This window comes from Opisthocomus hoazin, chromosome 12 (assembly GCF_030867145.1).
Source record: "Opisthocomus hoazin isolate bOpiHoa1 chromosome 12, bOpiHoa1.hap1, whole genome shotgun sequence".
Taxonomy (NCBI): Eukaryota; Metazoa; Chordata; class Aves; order Opisthocomiformes; family Opisthocomidae; genus Opisthocomus; species Opisthocomus hoazin.
In genome coordinates, this window is record NC_134425.1 from 22,570,975 (window position 1) to 22,594,667 (window position 23,693).

Genomic DNA, 23,693 nt, shown 5'->3' on the forward strand with positions numbered 1-23,693 from the left:
GACCAGTCTGTCCTTTGCAGTTAAACACAACACAACAAAGTTGGTGGGCTGTTCTTCCCCCTGCCCTTCTTCTCATGTTTCAGCTCGCAGGGGCGTGTGTGATGTCCTAGTTACATGAGATTGTGTTTGATCCCGTTTTACTACCTAATAATTGAACTCAGTTGTAGTTGAATTACCTTCTGCTCGTTACTTTTAATACTTTCTGTCCTGTTTGGTTATGTTTAAATTATATCCCAATACCTCTGAACACTTTTTTTCTTTTTCTCTGCCTGATTTTACTTAAACTTTGTGCCAAGAGCCGTGTTTGAAATGGGGCAGCGTTGCGGGTTCCCCGCGCTGGCCCAGCAGCAGGATGGTGTCCATGTGGGTGCCATCCTGTACCCACACCGGCATGGTCGTGCTCTGTATCCCTTTTCTCAGTTGGCGATAGACGTGTTGGATGAAGGGGGAGTTTTCTGCTTGAAAGCCCGGCCCACCACACACTGCACCTATCAAGCTGCAGGAACGCGGGAGGACTCTCCTGGAGAAGGTAAATTCGTTAGCCATGAAGTGTGGTCATGCACACAGGGGCAATGTGTGCCTTGCTCTTGGCTTGGCCAAGCAGCAGCCAGGTGTTAGACACAATTTCTTCCCTGGGGCTCTCGGTACCCCTAGTTTTTCATGTGGACTCTGCCGCATTTCTTTCTAGCAAGTCATAGGAAGTTTTCCTGTTCTTCTGGGCATGGTGGGTTGGGTTGGAGGGACCTATCACCACTTCAGTGGACCGTCTGAGGTCTTGGCTGCATGTGGGAAGTTAGCAGGCTGAACAGAGGCAGCCCTTGAGCCCACAGCCAGCCAACAAAAGCCAAAACCGCTCTTTGACTCAGCTTTACGTACAGCAGAAGCTGGGTGGATGCAGTTCGAGTGAGAACTAGGTCTTAACTTGAGGTTAAGACACTTGAGCAGTGATATGCAGGGTGGTGGTGTAGTCTTGTGAACGTAGGAGGAGAGTCTGAAACCACTGGTGGGACAACCTGTACTTAGAGGCAGCTGGGATTCAACCTCTTATTCCTCTTACACCCTGTGGAAATATCTATCGTTGTCTCTGATTTCCATTGCTGTGCAGAGAAGCCGCACACCGCTTCCCTGGTCCTGCACCACGGGGAATTAGCAGAGTTTGACGTGCTTTTCAAACCCACCCTGGCCTGCCGTGTGGAAGGGAAGATCCGCCTGTCAGTGGTGGACAACCCGTATGAAGAGACCACCATTCAGCTGGTGGGCGAAGGCTACGAGGATGACTTCACGCTAGATAACATCTATGGACTAGCAGCAGACAGCAAGGAAGAAAACACTGAGGGAACTGTGGAGGAAGACGTGATTGAGGGTAAGACAGGCTGTCAAGATGGAGCAAGGAATAGGAAAATACGCATTTCTACTCACCTTGTGCTGGTGCAGGTGTGGTCCAGCCTTAGCGGACAGATCCTGCTGCCTTTTGGAGCTTACAGAGCAGCCACACTTGAGAGCACAAGGGAAGACTGTCTGTCAAGGGAGAAGCTTGCAGGCTAGCAGAGAAGGGTCAGAGATACCAGCGTTCAGCTGAGTATCTCTAGCAGGAGGTCTACCAGCCGCTGGTACGCGATGGGAGATGAAGACCATGTGTGATGATTTGTCCTCTGTATGACCAGGCCTGTGCCGTCACCCACCGGAGCCAGTGGTCTGTGAGCGTGCCTGCCGTGTGCGCGGAGGCAGCGCGTGCTGCACTGCTGTCTCTGCACAGACACAGCCACGCGTTTAGGGAGACATCAGGGCATTTCCCTGAAAGCGGTGGGACTGGGAGCTGCATCTCCCAGAGGGAAGGAAGGCTTGGAGCAAGGGAGAGTTGAGTTGGGCATACGCTTGTCCGCGCGTGTGAGGGGGCAGATGGACCTCACCGCTCGCTGAGATCTCTTGCACTCATTCTTATAACAGCTGCCAGAGTGGACCACATCCAGTTCGGGGACTGTCACGTCGGGAAGCCCTACGCCGTGACCTTCACCATCACCAACCGCAGCAGGGCGGAGGCGATGCGCTTTGAGTGGCTGGCAGCCCCCCCGTTTCACTTCTCCCCCCAGGTGAGCTGGGACGGCTCTGCCTTTCCCCGCTGCTTGAGCCCTGCCCAGCGTGTTCCCAGGAGCTGGCAGGGAGTCACCACGTACCGGTGAGAGCCCGTTTGGGTGCCACGTAGGAGATGCAATCCCTGGCTTTGCTGGGGCAGGGCTGTCAGCCCCACAGAAAAGGCTCCATGGTGTGGGAGCTTGCTTTGTTTGTCCTTTCCTCTATTCAAACTCAGATGAATACGCAGCAAGATGCAGATTCCTGGCACAGCTGCTCACCACATCAGTCCCTGTGTTGTCAGTCCTGCCTTTGTCAGTGATTCCAGTTTGGTCTTGGCTCTCTGGTTCTCCCTAGGTGGGACATCTCCATGCTGGCTGTGCTAAGGACATCACAGTGACCTTGAAATCGGATGTCCCGGTCACCTTCAAAATGCACCCTGTGAAGTGCAGGGTGGCTGGGATCACCTTCCAGCTGCCGCCGGACGAGGTTGCCGACTGGCACGACTGCCTGCGCACCGTCAAGTGGGTGGAGGATACCACGAGGGGCCCGATAGCCCCAGGCAGATGGCTTCTGAGGAAGAAGGTAAGAAGCGTGATAGCAAAAGCTAACCGAGCTTCCACAAAAAGAGTTGCCGATGGCAGCAGACCTGCTGGCTCAGCAGCTCCTCCTTCCTCCTGCCGTTTGATCCATCCGTGACGTTAACCAGCAGTGCGTTTTAGGGGAGAGGTAGGTGCCCGGCGACCTGCTACGCTCACACGAGATGGGGAAATCGTTTTGACAGGAGAAGTTTAGCCAGATGCAAACGATCGATCTCTGCCAAAAGCTGCCCTGTTGCAGCCCGGGTTGAACAGGAGGTCGTATTTTACGATAGCACATTTGGTGGTGTTAAAATCTCTGTGTCTGATTGAGCGCCTTTTCACGAACAAGGAGTTAAATCCACTGCGCTCTGTCTCTTGTTTTGGAGGGCAACTCTAGCGCTCTTCTACGTATGCTGGCCAGCCCACCAGCGCATCGTGGGTGAGCTCTGAGCTCTGTCTGCACTGATACCAGAGATTTTGGTTGCGGTCTCTCTACCATCTACCTATCTGTATGGCAGTTGGGCAGGAGTCGGAAGAAAGATTGTCTCCAGAAACTCTTGCTTTTACTATCCCAATTGCCAAACACACTTACCTTGGGTGATGGTTCTTCCCTAGTTTTTGGACAATTGTAAGGGCTGTAAACCAAACTTCTTCCCCATCAGAGCATCAGCAGCTGGAGGCTTTCCTAGTGAGTTCATTGCCATCCCAGAATGCCTGTCGCCAGCCCTCACCAGCATGGCTGTTGCCCCACACATGACATCTGGAAAGCCCTTTCTCATAAGACAAGAAGGAAAAGGCGCTTTCCAGGTTGGTTTGTTCTTGGGGTTCTCCATCTACAGAGCTCCAGCAGGGGCACATCTCCTAATGTAGAGGCCTGCTGGATTTATAGAGGGCCAGGAAAAGGGTCAGACGCCCTACAGGGTTGAAACATGGGGACTGGTGCTTGGTGATAGTCCCCACAGGTGTATTCACAGTGGTGGTGGTGATTGCTTTGATCAGTAGGTAGAAACAAATGCTATAGTGGAAGGGCCAAGTTTAGGCATCTTTCCAGGGAATTAAATGGGAATGGTCCTTCCTAGCCCCTGTACGTGGCTGATTTTGGAGGTCGAAAGGCTCCCTGCTCAGTTTGACTTTCTGGGCTCTGCTGAGTGATTCTTCCCTCTCCTGTTTGGAGGTGATGGGGCCCGAGCCAGAACCAGCTCACACTGTCCTGGAGAAGAGCAGCCGCGAGGTAGAGCTTCGCCTGAGCGCTGTCGTTGACTATGCCGACTTCAAGCTGGATACGGACGTGATTCAGTTCCAGGAGACCTCGCTCTTCCAGACGAGGATGGAGTGAGTGCTGGAGGCCAGGCTGGGACCTGCGAGTGGGAGCTGCCTTGCCCACCTCAAAGCCCCGCAGGGTCTGGCAGCGGGGTCTCGTGGGGTCTGGGTGCGTGGCTGTACCTGCTGGGCCCGTCTGGGCAGTCCCCATGGCCGTTCACCGGGGCTGTGGTGTGGGTGGGACGGGTGCAGCGCTGGGCGAGGGAAGGGGCCCCCGGCCAGCGCGATGGCAGGGGCCCGTCGGTTCCTTCCCGAGGAGCCGGCCTGGCTTGTGTGACTCCCCCCCGCCCCGCGGTCCCTTCTCTGCCCTGCGCAGAGCGACTGTGCCGACTTCCAGACAGAGAAGAGCGTTGCCGCAGCCCCCGCCAGCCCGGGGGGCTCGGAGGTGAGCCTCGCCTTCAGAAACGCCTTCCTCCAGCCCACGGCCTTCCAGGGCACGGCGGAGCACCCGGCCTTCGCCGTCAGGGCCCCGAGACCTCGCGTGCCCACAAGACGGCCTCCATCGCCGTCTGCTCTGCGGGCGGCCCGGCCCCCGGCACCAGCAAGATGGTGGTCTCCTGCCCCGGGGGGGCGGGCGTCTCCTGGGTCTACTGCCTCCGCGGGCTCCCCCCTCAGCAGTGACCCGCTCCCCTCCCCGCGGGAGTCTGTTAATTAACGGAGCGTTCATTAAAGGTAAAGGAGGAGCTGCTGTCTGGTGGGGAAGGGCGCCCCTGGCGGCGGGGCGTGGCGTTGCGCGGCAGGCGGCCTCCGCGCCGCGGGGGGGCGCGGCGGGGCCGGTGGTGCCGGGGTCACGTGGGCGGGCGTCACGTGGGCGGCGGCGGCGGCGGGCGGTGTGGGTCCGGCGGGGGCCATGAGCGCGGAGCGGGAGCTGGCGCCGCTGGCGCCGGGCGTGGTGCGGGCGCTGAACGACAAACTGTACGAGAAGAGGAAGGTGGCGGCCCTGGAGATCGAGAAGTGAGCGGTGGGGGTTGGCGGGAGCCGGGGGGGGCTGCGCCGGGGCCGGGGAGGGGCAGGCCGGCCCGGCCCTGAGGGGAGGGGGGGGTCCTGGGGCTGCTCGGATGCTGAGGGACCGGGGGGGGGGGGCGAGGGGTCACCCCGCGCCGGTGGCAAAGTGACCCTGCCCGGGGACAGCCCTGGGGGGTGGGGGAGGGAGAAGGGCTCCGCGCCCTGCCTGCCGCCCCGGTGCCGCCGGTCGCGGGAGTTGGGCTGCGAGCCCGGGAGCCGGGTCCGCGGTGAGCCCCGTGGAGATGGCCGGGTACCCATGAACCCCATGCAGGTGGCTGTGTCCCCAGTGAACCCCATGCAGGTGGCCGGGTCCCCATGAGCCCCGTGGAGATGACCGACTCGCAGGTGAGCCCCCTGCAGAGACCCGGGTCTCCGGTGACCCCCATGCAGATAGCTGGGTCCCCCGTCAACCCCATGCAGGTGGCCGGGTCCCCGGTGAGACCCCTGCAGAGACTGGGTCCCCGGTGAGCCCCGTGGAGATGGCCGGGTCCCCACTGACCCCCACGCAGGTGGCCAGGTCCCCATGAACCCTGTGGAGATGACCGGCTCCCAGGTGAGCCCCATGCAGGTGACCGGGTCCTGGTGAACCCCGTGCAGAGACCCAGGTGCCCGGTGAGCCCTGCGCCAGCAGCGGAGCCTCAGAAGCTGACCGGGAACACGGCACCCGCTCCTCGGCGCTGCTGGCGGAGGTGCCGGCACTTTGGCCGTGGGATGCGAGGGCTCCCCAGGGCAGCAGGCCGGCGCTGGGGCGGCCGTGCCCCTCATCCGTGCCCCTCATCCGTGCCCGTCGCCCGCACCCATCTCCGGTCAGCCGTGGTTTGTCACCTCGCGGTGCCGTCCCAGGTCTCTCCCGCGCTCCGTCCCGGCTGCCGAGGTGCGAAGCGCCCGCTGTCGCCCTCGGGTGTTGCCCGGGCTCCATCCGGCATCGCTGCTGCTCTGGCGCTCCCGGCGCCCGCCGCCATGGCCGTGCCCTCTCTGGCGCTGCCCGCACACGTTCCCCGCATCTCCTCTCGCTCTCGCTGCTCTGGGTGCTCTCTGCTCCTGCTGTCCGTGGCTTTGCCGGGGAAGGGCTGTGTCTTCCCCGGGCGCTACCGGAGGGCTCAGCTCCCGGAGCAGACCCAATGCATCCCCTCGGGACAGCCCAGCGCGGGGCTGGGAGCGTCGGTCCGAGCCGGAGGGCGAGTTCTGGGTGGGAGACGCGGCTGTGGTGAGCCTGTGAGGGGAGCAGCCGGCGGCGCGGGGACGGAGCTGCTCTGCCCAGGCTTTGGCAAGGGGCGCGGGGTGGGAACCATGCGCCTGGGACGTGGAGGGTGCACCTGGGTGGCAGAGAAAAACTGCTCGTGGGGTGGGTGTTTGCTGGGGTACAAAGGCGATGCATCCAGGCCCTTCTTCGGTTCCAAGGCGTTGATCTTTTGCTCGTTTTTACTCTTCTTCACGGGAGTGGTTTCTTGAGGGTGGGTTGGGGTGGGCGCGCTGCGCTGTCTTCGCAGCTCCGGCCACGGGGACGCTTCGGTAGCTGCCCCTTTGCTGCTGCGCCGGGGGATGCTCTGCTGCAGCTGATTCTGACCCAGGATGATGGTTTCATGCTTGGCTTGTGCCAACTGAAGTCTGGTTTGGCATTAGCCAGTTCAGCTGACGGAGCTGGAAGCCCAGTTTGGGGGAGGGTTTGAGGGGGAAGGCAAGGGCCAGCCCTCTCTGCAGATGCACGGATTCAGAGCGGCTCAAACCCATCGCAGAATGGCACCAGCAGCCTCTCAGCTCCGGTACCTCCTCATCCTCTGGCCTCTAATGTGGGAGCAGCTCCCTCTGCCTGCAGACTCTCTGACGCTGTGCGCTGCTTTTTGCCTCGTTAGTTAAATCTGGAGCCCTTTCAGCTCTTGCAGCAAGTCTGTGAAGTTATTCCTGTTTAGACAAAGCTCTGCTCATTAAATGTAGGCGGTGAAAGGATCGCCCCGGCAGTCGCTGCTGCTCGAGCTTGGTGCGTTCCTCCTGCTGGAGCCTGTGGGCCTCAGCAGGGCCCCCAGCGCGGTGCAATTGATGAGGGAGGATGTGTTGGAACTTGTGGGCCATAAACCCTGGGAAGAAGGGAGTTAGTGCCCAGCCATCCTGACCCTGAGAAGAAGAGAGATAGTGCCGAGCCATCCTGAGGGAGGAAGCAAGGCCTTGGATAAGATAAGAAAAGAATGTGTCTGCATGGCCTTAGTTTAGATGAGCTTAGGAAAAGAATGTGTCTGTATTAGCAACTGTGTTAACCAATCAATAGGTGCCTAGTTTGAAACTTAACCAATCAGTTTAAAACACGCTACCTTCTGATCTGTATAAATGTATGTGTGTAAGAACAATAAAACGATCATCCTGCTTGCATCAAGCAGTGTCCCGTCTCTCAATCGCGGCAAATTGGTGACCCCGACGTGATTCGGAGAAAAACCACCTATCTGCGTGGCATGCTGCGAGTCCCACAGGACGTTGAATGAGCTGCTGAAAGGAAGCAGGAGCCGGCTTAAACAATCCCTCTGGAGCTGAGAGGTAAGCTGTGGGAAACATGGGAAGTCAGACATCTTCCCCAGAGAGAGACGTATATGAGCTTATGAAAGCTGTCCTTAAAAAACATGGAAAGAATATTTCTGGGCATGATCTTAAACTAATGCTTAAATGGGTACAAATGAAGATGCCCACCGTAACTGCGTCTACTATCTTTACGCGGGAACTTTGGGACGATGTGGGGGTGAAACTATGGGACGCGGCAACAACAGGGAACGCTGAAGCGCAGCGTATGCTCCCCTGGTGGAGGAGTGTTTTTGAGACTTTAAAAGCGCAAGAGAAAAATCATAAAGACAAAGCAGGGGAGGAGGATAACTCTCCCACGGCGCCTCCGGTGCTGCCGGAGAACAAACCCTTAAGAGTGTGTGCTGCAGGATACCCCCGGGGGGGGATCCTTTTGACCCGGGCCCGGTGGATCCTGAAAAAGAACCGGATCTCTACCCCCCTAACCCGCGCGATGTGTGGGCTAATATAAAACGCCAAGCCTTGAAGGAGGGGGAGTTAGAAATCGCTAAAACAATTGTAGCCCCTGTGATCTATCAGGGTCGGGGGGCTCAGTGGGAGGCTTTATCTTTCTCGGTAATTAAGGAACTGCGTCGTACTGTTACTGAGCACGGGCTTTCGTCTCCGTATTTTGCAAGTTTGCTGTCTTCTGTTTTTGACACTTAGGTTATGACTCCGCATGATTTAAAATCTTTAGCGCAACTGTTACTGACTCCGACACAGTACTCCCTGTGGGAGTCACACTGGAGGGGGGGACTCCAGGCACTCTGTCACGACTTACGTGGGTCACGGCAATGCAGCTATAGCTGCGCTGACTATAGAGCACCTTACTGGCACGGGTCAGTATTCTGATCCGGTGGCTCAAGCCCGGGATATCCCACGGGAAGCTCTTGAAGCGATTCGTGAAAAAGCTAAAAAAGCCCTTTTTAAGGTCCCTGACTCACAAAAACCGCTAAAAACCTTCACTACGATTACCCAGGACCCCCGGGAACCTTATATGCAGTTTATTGACAGGCTGAAGCAAGCTCTGGAGCGTCAGATAGACAACACGGAAGCGCGGGAGATTTTGTTGTTAAAATTGGCTGTAGAAAATGCTAATGTGGATTGTAAAAAGTTACTGAAATCTCTCCCAAATCCAAACCCCACACTGGTGGAAATGGTAGAGGCTTGTAATAGAATTGGCACTGTGGATCATAAACTTGAAGCCATGGCTGCTGCTTTCGCGGCCATGCACAGCTCTGGGGGGCCCAGGAATTGTTATGGTTGCGGCAAACCAGGTCATTTGAAAAGGAACTGTTTGGCTACCAATGCTGGTGCCAGGCCCCAGGCCCTTGGGGTCTGCCCTAGATGCCGAAAAGGGCGTCATTATGCTAATCAATGTCGGTCTAAGTATGATTTCCAGGGTCAACCGATACAGGGAAACCGATCGCGGAGCGCGGGGCAGCGACGCGCGCAGACACAAGTACCGCAGCCAACGTTTCAACCCCTACGGAGGGAACCAGCAGTGTCTCAAGTCTCCACCCAACAGCAGCTGGTAGCGCCGGATTGGACCTGGCAACCTCCCACACAGTAACGTTGCTCGATTCCTCGGTTCACTTATTGTTAACAAACGTTTCGGGACCCCCTACCCCCAAAAACTCAAGCGCTTTTGTTAGGAAGATCATCTACCACCTTGTCAGGACTTTTTGTACTACCAGAGGTTATTGATTCTGACAGTACTGATGAAATTAAAATCATGGCATGGACCCCGTTTCCTCCTTGCACGGTACCAGAAGGCAGCCGTATAGCACAATTGATATTGATTCCCACAGTGACGGACTCCCCAGTTCCTAACCAGCCTCAACAAAGGCAGAGAGGGTTTAAATCTATGGGGGACCCACAAATTTTATGGGTACAGTCTATTTCCCAAAAACGACCTGTGTACCAATGTACCCTTATTCGTGGGGGGCAACAAGTAATATTAAATGGGATTATTGATACTGGAGCTGATGTCACAGTAATATCCCAGGCCAAGTGGCCTCCACAATGGCCTCTGGCTAATGTTTCCCAGATATTAGCTGGAATTGGGGGAACTGGTAAAAGCCACCAAAGCGTAGAATTAATCCAAATCCAAGGTCCGGAAGGGCATACAGCTTCTGTTAAGCCTTTTGTGTTACCTGTTCCTATGGTCCTGTGGGGGCGCGACATACTGTCTCAGTGGGGAATGTCCATTCGGACCCATTTTTAGGTGGGGCCATTGAAGTGCGCGACACCCTGAAATTAACTTGGAAAACCAATGACCCTGTTTGGGTAGATCAATGGCCCCTCCCTCTGGAAAAGCTTCGCGCCCTCCAGGAATTAGTCACGGAGCAGTTAACAAAAGGGCACATCGTGCCCTCCACTAGCCCTTGGAATTCACCTGTCTTTGTCATCAAGAAACAAACTGGCAAGTGGCGCTTACTCCATGACCTTAGAAAAATTAATGACGCTATGGAAGATATGGGAGCCCTTCAACCAGGACTCCCGTCCCCTACTATGATCCCTCGAGATTGGCACTTGACTGTTATTGACCTCAAAGACTGCTTTTTTAATATCCCACTGCATCCAGACGATGCTCCTAAATTTGCCTTTTCAGTTCCAAGCGTCAACATGCAAGCCCCATTGCAAAGATACCAGTGGGTTGTGCTGCCACAGGGAATGAAGAATAGTCCTACGATTTGTCAGTGGTACGTAGCTAAAGTACTTACCCCTGTTAGAACTACAATGCCTAGTGTCTTCTTGTATCACTATATGGATGACATCCTGGTGGCTGCACAACTCCATGAGGTCATGGAGGAAGCCGTAGCTCTTGTCATGGCTGCCGTTAACTCGGCAGGCCTCTGTATTGCACCGGAAAAGGTTCAAAAAATATCTCCATGGAAATACTTAGGTTGGCGCATCAGGGCCCAGACTATAATTCCCCAACCTCTGCAGATACAGACAGACATACAAAATTTACATGATGCACAGAAATTATTGGGAACAATCAATTGGGTTCGACCACTGTTGGGGATTTCTAATGCAGATTTAAGTCCTTTATTTAGACTGCTAAAAGGGGACACTGACTTGCACTCCCCCCGCAGTCTTGACCCTGAAGCCACTACTTCCCTGCAAAAGGTTGCTACAGCAATTAGTCTTCGACAAGCACATCGATGGGCTCCCGAGCTACCCTTTTTTCTGATTATTCTGAACCCCGCTCGACAACCGCATGCGCTAATATTTCAGTGGGATTCTCAAAAATCAGACCCACTGCTGATTATTGAATGGGTTTTCTTACCGAATCAGTCTTCAAAGACTATTTCAACACAGCACGAGATGTTTGCATCTTTAATCATTAGAGCCCGACAACGTTTGCTGACACTATCAGGAATGGACTTTGCCTGCATCTGTTTGCCTGTGGCAAGTACTTACTTACAGTGGCTCCACCAACAATCCGATGCCTTCAGTGTAGCAATAGCTGGCTATACAGGACAACTTACTTCTCACCCGCCATCTCATAAGCTACTCAATGCTGACTTTCGTCTTCTGTCCAGGCCAAAAAGAAGCGACCAACCCTTGCAGGCCCTCACCGTGTTTACGGACGGCTCTGGAAAGTCGCATAAATCGGTCATCTTATGGTGGGATGACCAGCGTGGACAATGGGACTCGGATATAAAGACTGTACCTGGTTCTCCTCAGATAGTAGAACTGAACGCAGTTGTTCGAGTTTTCCAAAAGTGGTCCACACCGCTTAACATAATTACTGACTCAGCTTATGTTACAGGAATTGTTGAATGGGCTGAAGCATCTGTGTTACGTGATGTCTCACATTCTGAATTGTTTGCTTTATTGCAGGAACTTATTTTCCTCCTGGACTCGCGCCCTCATCCCTATTTTGTTATGCACATCAGGGCACATACTGTTTTACCTGGTTTTATTGCAGAAGGGAATCGACGAGCTGATATACTTACATTACCAGTGCAAGTATTGCCGGATCGCATAGCACAGGCTAAACTCAGCGATTCTTTCTTTCACCAGAATGCTGGAGGTCTTAAACGGCAATTTGACCTCACTACCCAGCAAGCAACTAACATTATCGCCGTGTGTCCTGACTGTCAAAAACACTCCTTTCCGTCGGTAGCGGGAGGGGTTAATCCTAGGGGACTGCAGAGCTTACAACTGTGGCAAACTGATGTAACCCACTTTTCAGAATTTGGTCATCTAAAATGTATTCACTCTTCCATTGATACCTTTTCTGATGCCCTATTTGCCTCCTGCCACACAGGAGAAAAGACACGTGATGTTCAAAAACATTTAATGCGTGCCTTTGCCACTTCAGGTATACCCTCTCAAATCAAGACGGACAACGGCCCTGCCTACGTGTCCACCGCAACAAAAGCCTTTTTTAACTCCTGGGGTATTACTCACGTTACTGGCATTCCTCACTCCCCTACAGGCCAATCCTTAATTGAACGCTCTCATCAATCTCTGAAACGTTTATTACAACAACAAAAAGGGGGAGTAGGGACTGCTACCCCTGAGGAGCGTCTACAGAAAGCCTTATATGTTTTTAATTTTTTAAATTGTTCTCTGTTAGACAGCAACCCTCCGATAGTTCGTCATTTTAATACAAACGCTTCGTTTGAAGCAACAATCAAGGCCCCAGTATTGATTCGAGATCCTGAAACAGGTAAGATCATGGGACCCTACCCCCTTATCACGTGGGGCAGAGGTTATGCTTGTGTTTGCACAGAAAGAGGCCCCCGATGGATTCCAGCAAAAAGCGTGCGGCCTTTCCGTGAATCGTTGCCACAACCGTCTGAGGACAAATCGGATCGCACCCGGGACCAACCTTCAGAGCAGCAAGTTGGTGAACCTCCTCCAGAGGACCGGGACAATCAGGACGGTAGAATCATAAACATAGAAGGACTGTATGAACCAGCATATAGAAACACCAGTCACGAAAGTTTCGTGTCTTTTCTGTAACACTTGCAAACCATGGGTTTTGTGTACATGCTATAAAGACAGCAGTGTATGCTTTAGCTGTTTTTATTTTTCTGTTATTACTCCTTCCATGCCTGTTGCAGTGTTTGCAAAAACTAATAACACGCTCAGTAAAAGGAATTCTTATTGTACAACAGGAAGGGGGAGATGTGGGCCTCAGCAGGGCCCCCAGCGCGGTGCAATTGATGAGGGAGGATGTGTTGGAACTTGTGGGCCATAAACCCTGGGAAGAAGGGAGTTAGTGCCCAGCCATCCTGACCCTGAGAAGAAGAGAGATAGTGCCGAGCCATCCTGAGGGAGGAAGCAAGGCCTTGGATAAGATAAGAAAAGAATGTGTCTGCATGGCCTTAGTTTAGATGAGCTTAGGAAAAGAATGTGTCTGTATTAGCAACTGTGTTAACCAATCAATAGGTGCCTAGTTTGAAACTTAACCAATCAGTTTAAAACACGCTACCTTCTGATCTGTATAAATGTATGTGTGTAAGAACAATAAAACGATCATCCTGCTTGCATCAAGCAGTGTCCCGTCTCTCAATCGCGGCAGGAGCCTGCTGCTGGGGTGGGACTGGGGGCTGGAGCCGACCCCCTAAAGCAGCAGTTTGTGAGAGCAGGTCAGGCTGTAGCTGCTGGAGAGCTTGGCTTCGGGGGGGTGAGCTGTGTGATATCCCCGGGGAGAAAGGGGGCAGCTGCTCTGCTCAGAGCAGGGTGAGAACAGAGCTGCCGTTAATCGTTTCGAGGGGAGAAGGTTCATAAACATCTTCCATAATGATTTTCCTGGGTTGTAGAGTGGGTGATTGCCCAGTGGTGCCCGTCTCAGAGAGGGCAGCATGAGATTCGATATAGGGCCAAAAAATCCCCTAAGTGGAGTTAGGCAGTGGAGGCTTCTACACCTTCGTCGAAGATTAAGGTAAAGATCCTTATACAGGCCGAGATTTTGACATGTGTGGTGCCAGGTGACGGATAGAAGTGGAAGAAAAAGGGAAAACCAGCGTTGCATTGGCCGGGAATCGAACCTGGACCTCCTGCGTGGCAGGCGAGAATTCTACCACTGAACCACCAATGCCAGATGTGCACTGCTGGCTGCACAGCTGGCTGCACAGCTGGCCCTGCCACAGGAGAGCCGGGCCTGGAGGGCTGGTCGGGCGACCCGGGGCCTTGGAGCGATCCGTGGGCTGGAGCGGGGTTATGGCCTCTTCGTTACAGCGCGGCCGGGTAACGAGGGGTTGCGGGGGAGGAGCAGGTCTGGCGTGCGGAAGCTTTGCTGGCTCTTTGGTTAAGCCTTGCACTGGTGAGTAGTGTATTTACATAAATCACAGAGTCATTAAGGTTGGAAAAGACCTGTAAGATCATCAAGTCCGACCGTCACCCCAACCCCACCACAGCCCGAAGTGCCACATCCAGACGTTTTCTGCACCCCTCCAGGGATGGGGACTCCCCCACTGCCTGGGCAGCCTGGGCCAACGCCTGAGCACTCTTTCAGTAAAGAAATTTTTCCTCATCTCCAATCTAAACCTCCCCTGAGGCAGCTTGAGCTTCCTCTTGTCCTGTCGTGATGAAGCGGCGTGCCAGCTGAACTGGGTGGCTGCAAGGGTCAAATCTTCATGCTGAGCCTGTGTCTGGTGGGCAGCAGTTCCCCGCCGAGGCACCAGCCGAGCGGTCTCTGTGTGAGGGGAGAGCTCTGGTTTCACTTCAGCGTTCCCCGTTTTGGTAGCACTTTCTCTGGCATTTGTCGTGGCTGAAAATCCCTGTTTCGGACAGCTGTAGGGAGCCGAGCTCCGGAGCGTTTGTGTCGGGCAGACCCTGAAGCCCCCTGGATGCTTTCCTCTTCTCTCTCCAGGCTGGTGCGAGAGTTTGTGGCTCAGAACAACACGTCTCAAATCAAGCACGTGATCCAGATCCTGTCGCAGGAGTTCGCGCTCTCCCAGCACCCCCACAGCCGGAAAGGCGGGCTCATTGGCCTGGCCGCCTGCTCCATCGCCCTGGGCAAGGTACGTAGGTGCTGGGGGGGTTTTCGGCTCGTGCAGGTTGCGATGGGGGAACGGTGGCTCCTCCTGGGTCAGCGTGATGGGAAGAGTCAGGCTGGCGGCCCCACAGCTCCCCGGCTCCCTCCCTGCGTTGCAGCGTACGGCTGGGTTGCGTTTGAGTTTCCCCAACGCGCGCAGCCACATCTCTTGGGCACAGGAGCGCGTTCTGGCCCGGGTCTCATCTTGGCAGCTCCCTAGGCGTGGTTTAAGTCCATCTGTCCGCCCTCCGGCTCCAGCAGCTGGACTGGACTCAGCGGGTCAAGCACAGGAATCTCAGGCTCCGGAGGTAAGAGAAGAAGCCTACAGAGAGGACGACTTTCCCTTGGTCAAGGAGGACTGCATGAGGGATCGCTTAAGCAATCTGGACGTCCACAAATCTATGGGCCCCGATGGAATGCACCCACGAGTGCTGAGGGAGCTGGCGGATGTCATTGCTGAGCCACTCTCCATCATCTTTGAGAGGTCCTGGAGGACAGGAGAGGTGCCCGAGGACTGGAGAAAGGCCAATGTCACACCAATCTTCAAAAAGGGCAAGAAGGAGGACCCAGGGAACTATAGGCCGGTCAGCCTCACCTCCATCCCGGGAAAGGTGATGGAGCAGCTTATCCTGGAGGCCATCATCAAGCAAGTGGAAGAAAAGAAGGTTATCAGGAGTAGTCAGCATGGATTCACCAAAGGGAAATCATGCTTGACCAATCTGATAGCTTTCTACGATGACATGACTGGCTGGGTAGATGAAGGGAGAGCCATGGATGTTGTCTACCTGGACTTCAGCAAGGCTTTCGACACAGTCTCCCATAATATCCTCCTGGGGAAGCTGAGGAAGTGTGGGCTGGATGAGTGGTCGATGAGGTGGACTGAGAACTGGCTGAATGGCAGAACTCAGAGCGTTGTCATCAGCAGCGCTGAGTCTAGTTGGAGGCTGGTAACTAGTGGTGTCCCCAGGGGTCAGTACTGGGCCCAGCCTTGTTCAACTTCATCAACGACCTGGATGAAGAGTTAGAGTGTACCCTCAGCAAGTTTGCTCATGACACCAAACTGGGAGGAGTGGTGGATACACCGGCAGGCTGTGCTGCCATTCAGCGTGACCTGGACAGGCTGGAAAGTTGGGCAGAGAGGAACCTGATGAGGTTCAACAAAGGCAAATGCAGGGTCCTGCACCTGGGGAGGAACAACCCCAGGCACCAGTACAGGCTTGGGGCAGACCTGCTGGAGAGCAGCTGTGTGGAGAGGGACCTGGGTGTGCTGGGGGACAACAGGTTGACCATGAGCCAGCAGTGTGCCCTGGCTGCCAAGAAGGCCAATGGCATTCTGGGATGCATTAGGAGGAGTGTGGCCAGCAGGTCGAGGGAGGTTCTCCTTCCCCTCTACACTGCCCTGGTGAGGCCTCATCTGGAGTACTGTGTCCAGTTCTGGGCTCCCCACTTCAAGAAAGATGAGGAGCTACTGGAGAGAGTCCAGTGGAGGGCTACGAGGATGGTGAGGGGACTGGAACATTTCTCCTACGAGGAGAGGCTGAGGGAGCTGGGCTTGTTCAGCCTGGAGAAGAGAAGGCTGCGAGGGGACCTTAGAAATGCTTACAAATACCTGAAGGGTGGGTGTCAAGAGGATGGGGCCAAGCTCTTTTCAGTGGTGTCCAGTGACAGGACAAGGGGCAACGGGCACAAACTGAAGCAGAGGAAGTTCTGTCTGAACACGAGGAAGAACTTCTTCCCTCTGAGGGTGACGGAGCACTGGAACAGGCTGCCCAGGGAGGTTGTGGAGTCTCCTTCTCTGGAGATATTCAAGACCCGCCTGGACGCGGTCCTCTACAACCTACTGTAGGTGGCCCTGCTTCGGCAGGAGGGTTGGACTAGATGACCCACAGAGGTCCCTTCCAACCCCTACCATTCTGTGATTCTGTGAGTCTTTGTTAACAGAGCTGCGAAGAGTCTCTGCCCTTCCATCTCCCACCCCCAGCTCAGCCGGCTCCGACAGGGCCTGCGGGAAGTGGTGTTAAGCTGTGGGCCAAACGGTGGTGGAGTCGTCGTCAGAACAAGCGAGCGGCACGAGGTGTCAAGCTGCGCCAGCCTGGGCTCGCAGCTTTCTCTTGGGCGCGGCAGAAGTTTCACTTGCTGAGTGCGTGGGTTGCTTGGTCTGGTTCTGGAGGCATCATATTGATGCCCTTGTGCGAGAAGTTGGCTGATTTCTTCCCAGTTAAGGTTTTTCTCTGTAACTTCCCTCTCGTTAGGGAGAGCCAGCTCAGTGAGTTGCCTCCAGGGCTATGCCAGAGCACCCGGATCCCCGCGGAGAGGAGCCCAGACCCTGCAGGCCCGCGGCTTCATCGGGCGTTTGACTCAAACCACGCAGCTGGTTTTTGAAAACGCTGAGAAGGGAAGGAGTCAGTTTGGTCTGTAGTAAGGTGTGCGTCCAAGAAAGCAGAGGGCTCGGGGAGAGCGGGTGGTGCCTGTTAGAAGAGCTATGAAGTAAATTAGAACTCGTTTATTCCCCTTCTAGAGTCGTGATCGGTCTGAGCAGATGCTTTGAAGCCTGGTGGCTTTTACGCTGACAGCCTGTATGCTGCTGGCTGGGGGCTTCTGAGCAGTGCTCCTGCTTCGTCCTCGTGTTAAAAGGCCGAGTTTCTTTTCAAGCCCTCCTCTCCGGGGTGAGCAATGCGCTGCTCTGCCCTCAGCGCGGGCACCTAACCCGCCTTCGCCTCCGGCACAGCTCGGGGACAGGCGCTCTGTGCTGCCGGTGCAGCTGGCGCTGGGGAGTGGAGGAGCTGCTTTTGGTGGCCTTGAGGGGCACTGAGATAACTTGGAGTTGGACTTCTAATCTGCTGGTTTGCGCCTTGTTGATTTTCTTACTGTCCCCTGTGCTAGGCACTGGGGAAATGCTGGCGTGTTTCCCCAAAGCAGGGTTTTTTAGCTTCAGAACAAGCCAGCCTCCTGCCTCCACCTCTGGGTCTGTCTGAAACTCCTGCTGCGCTGCTGAATCCTTAAGCAAAAGCCTTTTGGGCTGGGGGTTGGCGTCACTAATGACCGTTATTTGCTCACGTGCAGAGTCAGGGTCGGCCTAGCGTGACCCTTCTGTGGTGCAGGAGGACAAACTTCCGTGTGTAAAATCAATCTTGCCTGCGAATAGAGCCCTGCAACCACTTTATCTAACAGATGTGTCCAGCTTAGCTGTGCCAGCTGTGGTATCCCCTCGTCTGTAAGCACCTGCACGGGCTGAAGCTGCTCCTCTTCTGGTAGCTGGGACTGTGGCTGAGTGAGTGTTTCTGGAGACCGCAGGGCAGGAAATTGCTCTGGGGACTGCTGAAGGTCTGTCCTTTTGTGAAGCCCATATCACCCGCTCCTTCGTGGTCCCCAGCTCCTGACGTTACAAAGAGGAGCCCAACAGACCAAGGGCTGCTTTGCTTCACTGAAGGTGCAGGTAGGATCGGTCCGACCCTGTCTGGGATGTTCTCCCTGGTCCTGGAAACCTCGGTGGGTTCATGCAGAGACCAGCTGGTGGAGCAGGATAAATCCTGGCGGAGAGCTGGTGGCTGCTGGCTTTGCTGGGGATCTGCCTCGTCTCCTGCCTGCGGGGCAGAGGGAGGCAGGGATGCATTTCTCTGTGAGTCTGTCTCCAGCAGAGACGAGCGGTGTGCGGTGGGAAGCAGCCCCTCTTGCTTTGCAGGGCACTCGAGCACTGGAATAACTGCCCAGACTTCACAGAATCACAGAATGCTTTGGGTTGGAAGGGACCTTAAGAGGCCATCTAGCCCACCCCCCCTACAGTGAGCAGGGACATCTTCAACCAGACCAGGTTGCTCAGAGCCCCGTCCAAGCTGGACTTGCATGTTTCCAGGAATGGGGTGTCTACTGCTTCTCTGGGCAATCTGTGCCAGCGTTTTACCACCCTTGTCATAGAAATTTTCTTCCTTATATCCAGTCTAAATGTACTCTCTCTTAGTTTAAAGCCATTGCTCCTTGTCTTATTGCAACAAATCCTGCTGAAAATATCTTGCCCATCTTTCCTGTAGGCCCCTTCAGGCACTGGCAGCTGCTCTAAGGTTTCCCTGGAACCTTCTCTTCTCCAGGCTGAACAGCCCCAGCTCTCCCAGCCTCTCCTCATAGGAGAGGTGCTCCAGCCCCCGGATCATCTTTGTGGCCCTAACTTCTTGCACATCTCTGGGAATCAAAACCAGCCAAGTACAGCTGCAATAATCTCTTCAGTTGCTGTGTAGCCTCCCTCGAAGCGATTTTTCGGCTTGCTCAGTTGGCTGTCATTGTACCTGAATAAGAAGATTCAGTATTTTCAGTAATAAAATGCAGAATTCAATAATGAATGCTGGCCAGCGTAGATGCACTAAGCCATCCCGGGTCTGAGCTTTTGTGGCATGCCCACGTGCTCTCTTCCAGGGTTGCGCTGTCTCTTCCCTGTCCCCGTAGCATGGCCCTCAGCTAACCGGTCCTCTCCTGTCCACCAGGACTCTGGGCTCTACCTGAAGGAGCTGATCGAGCCGGTGCTGATGTGTTTCAATGACGCCGACAGTCGGCTGCGGTACTACGCTTGCGAGGCCCTCTACAACATTGTCAAGGTGGCCAGGGGCTCCGTCCTCCCACACTTCAACGTGCTCTTCGATGGCCTCAGCAAGGTGAGAAGCTTCCTCTCAACTCTCATGTGCTTTTATTTCCCACGCTGGAGAAGTAAGGCTTGTCCTCTAGTCCTTATCTTCTCTGGGTCAAACAAACCGAGTTGTCCAAGGTCTTCTTTTGAAGGAAGCTGGTTTGCTTTGACCCAGGCAGGTCCGAAGGACCGAAAGAGCAGTTTCTGCAGCGGCACAGTGGCCACTGACGTTGCGGGTGCTGGAGCTCGTTGTAAGATACCTTGTTTTCTGTTCTCAACTTCAAGATGTATTTTTGTGCTCCTTATTGAGTGGTGTTAGGAAATGAGGCTGACAGGACTGCTGCAGGTGAGGTGGCTCAGCAGTACTACGGCTTTGTGGGGCCTGCAGGGTCAAAACCATGTCTGCGTATGCGTGTCGTTGCAGTTTGTGCCTGTAGACTTGTGTTTCTCTGCCGCTTGAGTGTGGCTGCTGGCCCATGAAAGCCTGCACAGCTGAGGGAGGTGATGGGTGCTTGATAAACCCCCCTTAGGAAGTCTCTTGGGAGAATTTATTGCAGCCTGATGAGGAGTTGGAGATAAAGGGACTTCTGTGTCCGTCCCTGTAACACCAAAGGAGAGCAACAGCCCTGGGAGCTCTGTGGCAGAGCGGGGAGCAGACCTGGGGCCTGCTGCTGCAATGGCCCTTGTTTCTGTCATTCACAGCTGGCTGCCGATCCTGACCCGAACGTCAAAAGCGGCTCTGAGCTCCTTGATCGGCTTCTCAAGGTAGGTTTTCCCCTCTCCGGCAGAGAATCCTTGGTGCAGGCTGCAGACATGTCCTGGCTGGGGATGTGTCGGTCCCCGAGGCAGCAGCTGCTAAAACCATCCCAGCTCAGTCCTGTGGCTACTGTCGAAGCATTTCTTCCTCTCACTGACCGTAGCCTGGTGGACTGAGGGTCTGGTGGCGATCTCGGGCAGCTGGGTTGAGGGGCTTGTAGGTTATCGCGGTGCCACGTGTGCGTTCAGCTCTTGGGAGCTGGCTGTGTGGGGAAGCAAGGTTTGAGTCTGAGTCGAGTGGCAGCCCTGTCGCAGGCAGCAGAAGGGCTGTTCCCCTGCTCCTTCTGTCTTGCCTAAGCGAGTAGCGAGGAGAAGTGAGCGGAGCTGCTCTGGGAGGAGCAGAGCTGCTGCTTGGGGCTGGGGGGCTCGGTTCCTGTTCTGCCTGCCGATGGGCTTTTGCTTGCACGGACCTCCCCGTTCCTTTTCTGCTGCTCGGAGGCGAGTGGCTCCCTGCCAGGTCCTGCCCCCCCTGCTCCTCCGTGTTGGCACAGCAGTTAACGCAGGCTCTGCATCATCTGCTGCAAAGCTTCCTGCTGGGAAATCCGCTCCACCGCCCTGGTGCGAGAGACCCAGCCGTGCAGCCAAATCCGCCGAGCGTGTAGGAAGAGCTGCTAAAGGAAAGGCAGGGGACTCTCCCACCGCTGAGACGTGTGGCTACGTCAAAGCTGCTCACCGGTGTGCGTGCATTGGAGAAGCTCCCACCCTCCTGCTGTTGAGCCAGGCTGGCACGCAGCGAGCAGGAGCCTCCCGCTCTGGGTCCCGCTCAGCTCAGCGTCGGTCCCTGCCCGAAGGGGATTACTAGCTCAATGCCTGAATAAACCAGGCGGCTCCTCCTCCCCAGGTCTCCTGACCCGCACACCCATGTGTCAAACTCTTTGTCATCTTTGTCCTGTCACGTGCCTTCAGAGAGGCCAGGTGGGGGTTGGCAGCACGGGGCGGCGGCCGTCCCTCCTGACACCCTCTGCTTGGGCTCCGCAGGACATCGTGACTGAGAGCAACCAGTTCGACTTGGTCGGCTTCATCCCGCTGCTGCAGGAGAGGATTTACTCCAACAACCAGTATGCCCGCCAGTTCATCATCTCCTGGGTAGGTACGCACGGCGCCGCGTCTGCCTGCCAGTCCCAGCTCCGAAACGCTGCGGACCCGTCAGCATCCCGTGTCTGGGCAAACCGCAGAGATCCGTGGCGATGGGTGAACTCGGGCACCTGAATTTACTTGGCAGGCTTTTTAAGCCAGCAGTTTTTCACCCGTTTCTTTAAAATGCCAGCTCCCCGTCACCTTGCAGTTGCGGTCACGGTAACGTCATAACTGCACTTCTGCCAGGCTGGTTCGGGACGTTGCACACCGAGTTAGAAAATACGGTCAAAGGGTTGCTGGCAGAAATAGATGTGCTGTGGTCTAGAGGTTACAGTCGCCCGAGGGACAGTGCCAGAGTGCTGTCCGTCAGCCGGTGGGGATGGAGGGGTGTTGCTCTCCGGGAGGCGAGGGATCTCTGCTTGCCTTCTCCTTTCTGCGCGAGGCCGAAGCTCTCGGTGCCTGGCCGGGGTCTGGGGGAGCTGCGTGCCCCTGCACTCTCTCTCGCAGCTGCACTGTTTGCCATCCCAGGTCTGCCCGCGTGTGTCTGGGCCGTCAGTCCTGATCCCTGCGCTGCTGTAGGGAGCTGATGGGAAGCGTAGCAATGCTGCAGGCTGATCGCTTGCTGCCTGTGCTGGCCCAGCTTCTTCCTGAGCTGGGCAACTCCACACCGTCCTCTTGTCCTTCCCAGCGTCCACACGTCAAGGAACAAGTGCTGAAAGCTTTGGGTATCAGCAGCCCTCCCTGCTCCCCATCCCCCCTCAGTCTCAGCAGAGCCTCGGTGGCTGTGAGGGCAGTTGGGGGAAGGTGGGGGGGGCTCTGGGCGGTCGTCGCCTCCGTCCTCGCGGCTCGGCGCAGTCTCTGCCTCGGAGCAGGGTGAGCTCGTCAGCTTCGTCCTTCCCAGCCCTGCCCGTGCGTGGAGGCATGCCTGCCGTGCCACCAGCATCCTTTCCGTGCGTGCATGTAGGAGCCTGGTCTCCATAACTTCTCCGTCCGAGGTGACTGAGCGCTGACCGGCTGCTCTGCCTCTCCGCAGGTGCGAGGTGGCTCTCGGGGAGTTCCTCAAGGAGATCAAGAAGAACCCCTGCAGCGTCAAGTTTGCAGAAATGGCCAATATCCTGGTGATCCACTGCCAGGCGGCGGGTGAGTGCGCGGGAGCAAGCAGTAGCGGCCGCTGCCAGGTTTGCCATGCCGACCGTGGGTTCAGGCCAGGAGCTTTGCGGTGGGCAGTTCGCCCGCTCACCCCCGTGCCTTCTTGTCGTCGTGCGTGCAGATCCCGGTGGAAGGGGGGAGCAGGCAGCGCTCCCACGGCTGGCACTGCTGCTCTTGTACGGCTGATCTGCCAGCCTCGAGTACAGGTCTGGAGTCCTCCTGCCATGGAGGTGCCTGAAAGTAAAATACAGAATCACAGAATCCCAGCGTGGCAGGGGCTGGCAGGGCCCTCTGTGGGTCACCCAGTCCAACCCCCTGCTGAAGCAGGGTCACCCAGAGCAGGCTGCACAGGACCGTTTCCAGGCGGGTGTTGAATATCTCCAGAGAAGGAGATACCTGGCTCTGGATGGCTCCTGTGGATATCCAGCACATGTGGAAGGATCTCGCAGGGGCTTATTTTAACCTCTGGTGGGACAGGGGTGTGGGCAGGACAGTTAAACGCACTGTGCTGGGCGCTTGGTGCGAACGCTGCACTGCAGCTCCAGCGGGTCCGCTGCGTAGGCGGTGGCAGGGGGTTACGGCTGCAGCGGGGTGTGTTTCCCGAGAAGGATCCTGTCCCTGAGCTGTGCTTGTCGAGCTTAAACTGCTCTTGAAACCTTGCTGAATGGGAGTGGGTTTCTTGCGAGGCAGAAAAATAGGAATAGCCCGAGACTGCTTGCTCTTGATTAAACTGATGCCCGATGAATATAAGGTGTTTAAGTGTGAAATGTGGCCTGGCATTGTCTGACTGCCCCAGCAGTGCTCCTTTTTTCGGAGCTTGAGGGGTTAATAAAACCCCAGCTCTAGGTGTGGTGCCACATCCAGACAGGCAGCTGCTACAGGTGTGACAGAGGAAAGATCCTGAGGCATTGGGAAGCCTGACAGAATTACTTGTAAATGAGGAAACCTGGACTATGGATTGAACTGGGTTAACTCTGAAGCCTAATGGTTGTGTTTAATCTCAACCTCGCTGCAGATTCAGGTCTTATCTATCACTTCAGGGACTAAACTCTCTTGGACTAGAGTCTCTCTGGACCACGTCTCACCTTGCAGGTGGTCCTTGGCCTGTGGGATTTGCTCAGCTGCCCGTGCTGTCTTTTCCCTCACCTTTGCTTGTCCCGTGTCTTCCAGATGACCTGATCCAGCTGAGCGCCATGTGCTGGATGAGGGAGTTCATCCAGCTGGCTGGCCGGGTGATGCTGCCTTACTCCTCAGGGATCTTGACCGCTGTCCTGCCGTGTCTCTCCTACGATGATCGCAAGAAGAGTATCCTTCTAACTCCGAGCTGCTCCCATTCCTGCTCCAGCAACAAGCAGGGAAGCGCCTGTCTCCTGGTCCCGGGGCGCAGGGCCGGCTGCACGGCTGGGGAGGGCCAGGAGAAGTCCTCCCACCAAGCGCTAGAACCCGCACCGGCCCTTTGGACACGAGGGGGGTTGCAGTAGCTGGGCTGGGGCAGCCCTGCTGGGGCCGCGGC

The 23,693-nt window shown here is 55.7% G+C and overlaps 2 protein-coding genes and 1 non-coding gene across 3 annotated transcripts in view; 2 read left to right on the forward strand and 1 right to left on the reverse strand.

The window, feature by feature from the left end:
• Positions 1-4,663, forward strand: part of LOC142362821 (hydrocephalus-inducing protein homolog) — an 84,305-nt gene extending 79,642 nt beyond the window's left edge. The window contains exons 60-64 of the mRNA XM_075433478.1: positions 421-529; positions 1,106-1,363; positions 1,948-2,090; positions 2,428-2,655; positions 3,826-4,663. Of these exons, the coding sequence (XP_075289593.1) occupies positions 421-529; positions 1,106-1,363; positions 1,948-2,090; positions 2,428-2,655; positions 3,826-3,987 (900 nt within the window). The 3' untranslated portion in view covers positions 3,988-4,663. The remainder of the gene's footprint in view (positions 1-420; positions 530-1,105; positions 1,364-1,947; positions 2,091-2,427; positions 2,656-3,825) is intronic.
• A 130-nt stretch (positions 4,664-4,793) lies between these two features.
• On the forward strand, positions 4,794-23,434 carry LOC142362823 (protein VAC14 homolog). The gene is made up of 7 exons (XM_075433486.1): positions 4,794-4,925; positions 14,359-14,509; positions 18,999-19,166; positions 19,841-19,903; positions 20,933-21,040; positions 22,065-22,171; positions 23,351-23,434. The coding sequence occupies exons 1-7, from the start codon at positions 4,822-4,824 to the stop codon at positions 23,352-23,354; spliced, it is 705 nt and encodes a 234-aa protein (XP_075289601.1). The 5' UTR covers positions 4,794-4,821; the 3' UTR covers positions 23,355-23,434.
• Positions 13,514-13,584, reverse strand: TRNAG-GCC (transfer RNA glycine (anticodon GCC)). Its single transcript has one exon. It is a non-coding gene; the product is annotated as a tRNA-Gly (tRNA).
• Positions 23,435-23,693: the final 259 nt, after the last annotated feature.

Excerpts from the sequence above, each read along its gene's own strand:
- LOC142362823 (XM_075433486.1), top strand. The coding sequence starts at position 4,822 with ATGAGCGCGGAGCGGGAGCTGGCGCCGCTGGCGCCGGGCGTGGTGCGG. Across the intron at positions 14,510-18,998 it reads GCTCCATCGCCCTGGGCAAG|GACTCTGGGCTCTACCTGAA; the intron begins GTACGTAGGTGC and ends CCTGTCCACCAG. Across the intron at positions 19,167-19,840 it reads TCTTCGATGGCCTCAGCAAG|CTGGCTGCCGATCCTGACCC; the intron begins GTGAGAAGCTTC and ends TGTCATTCACAG.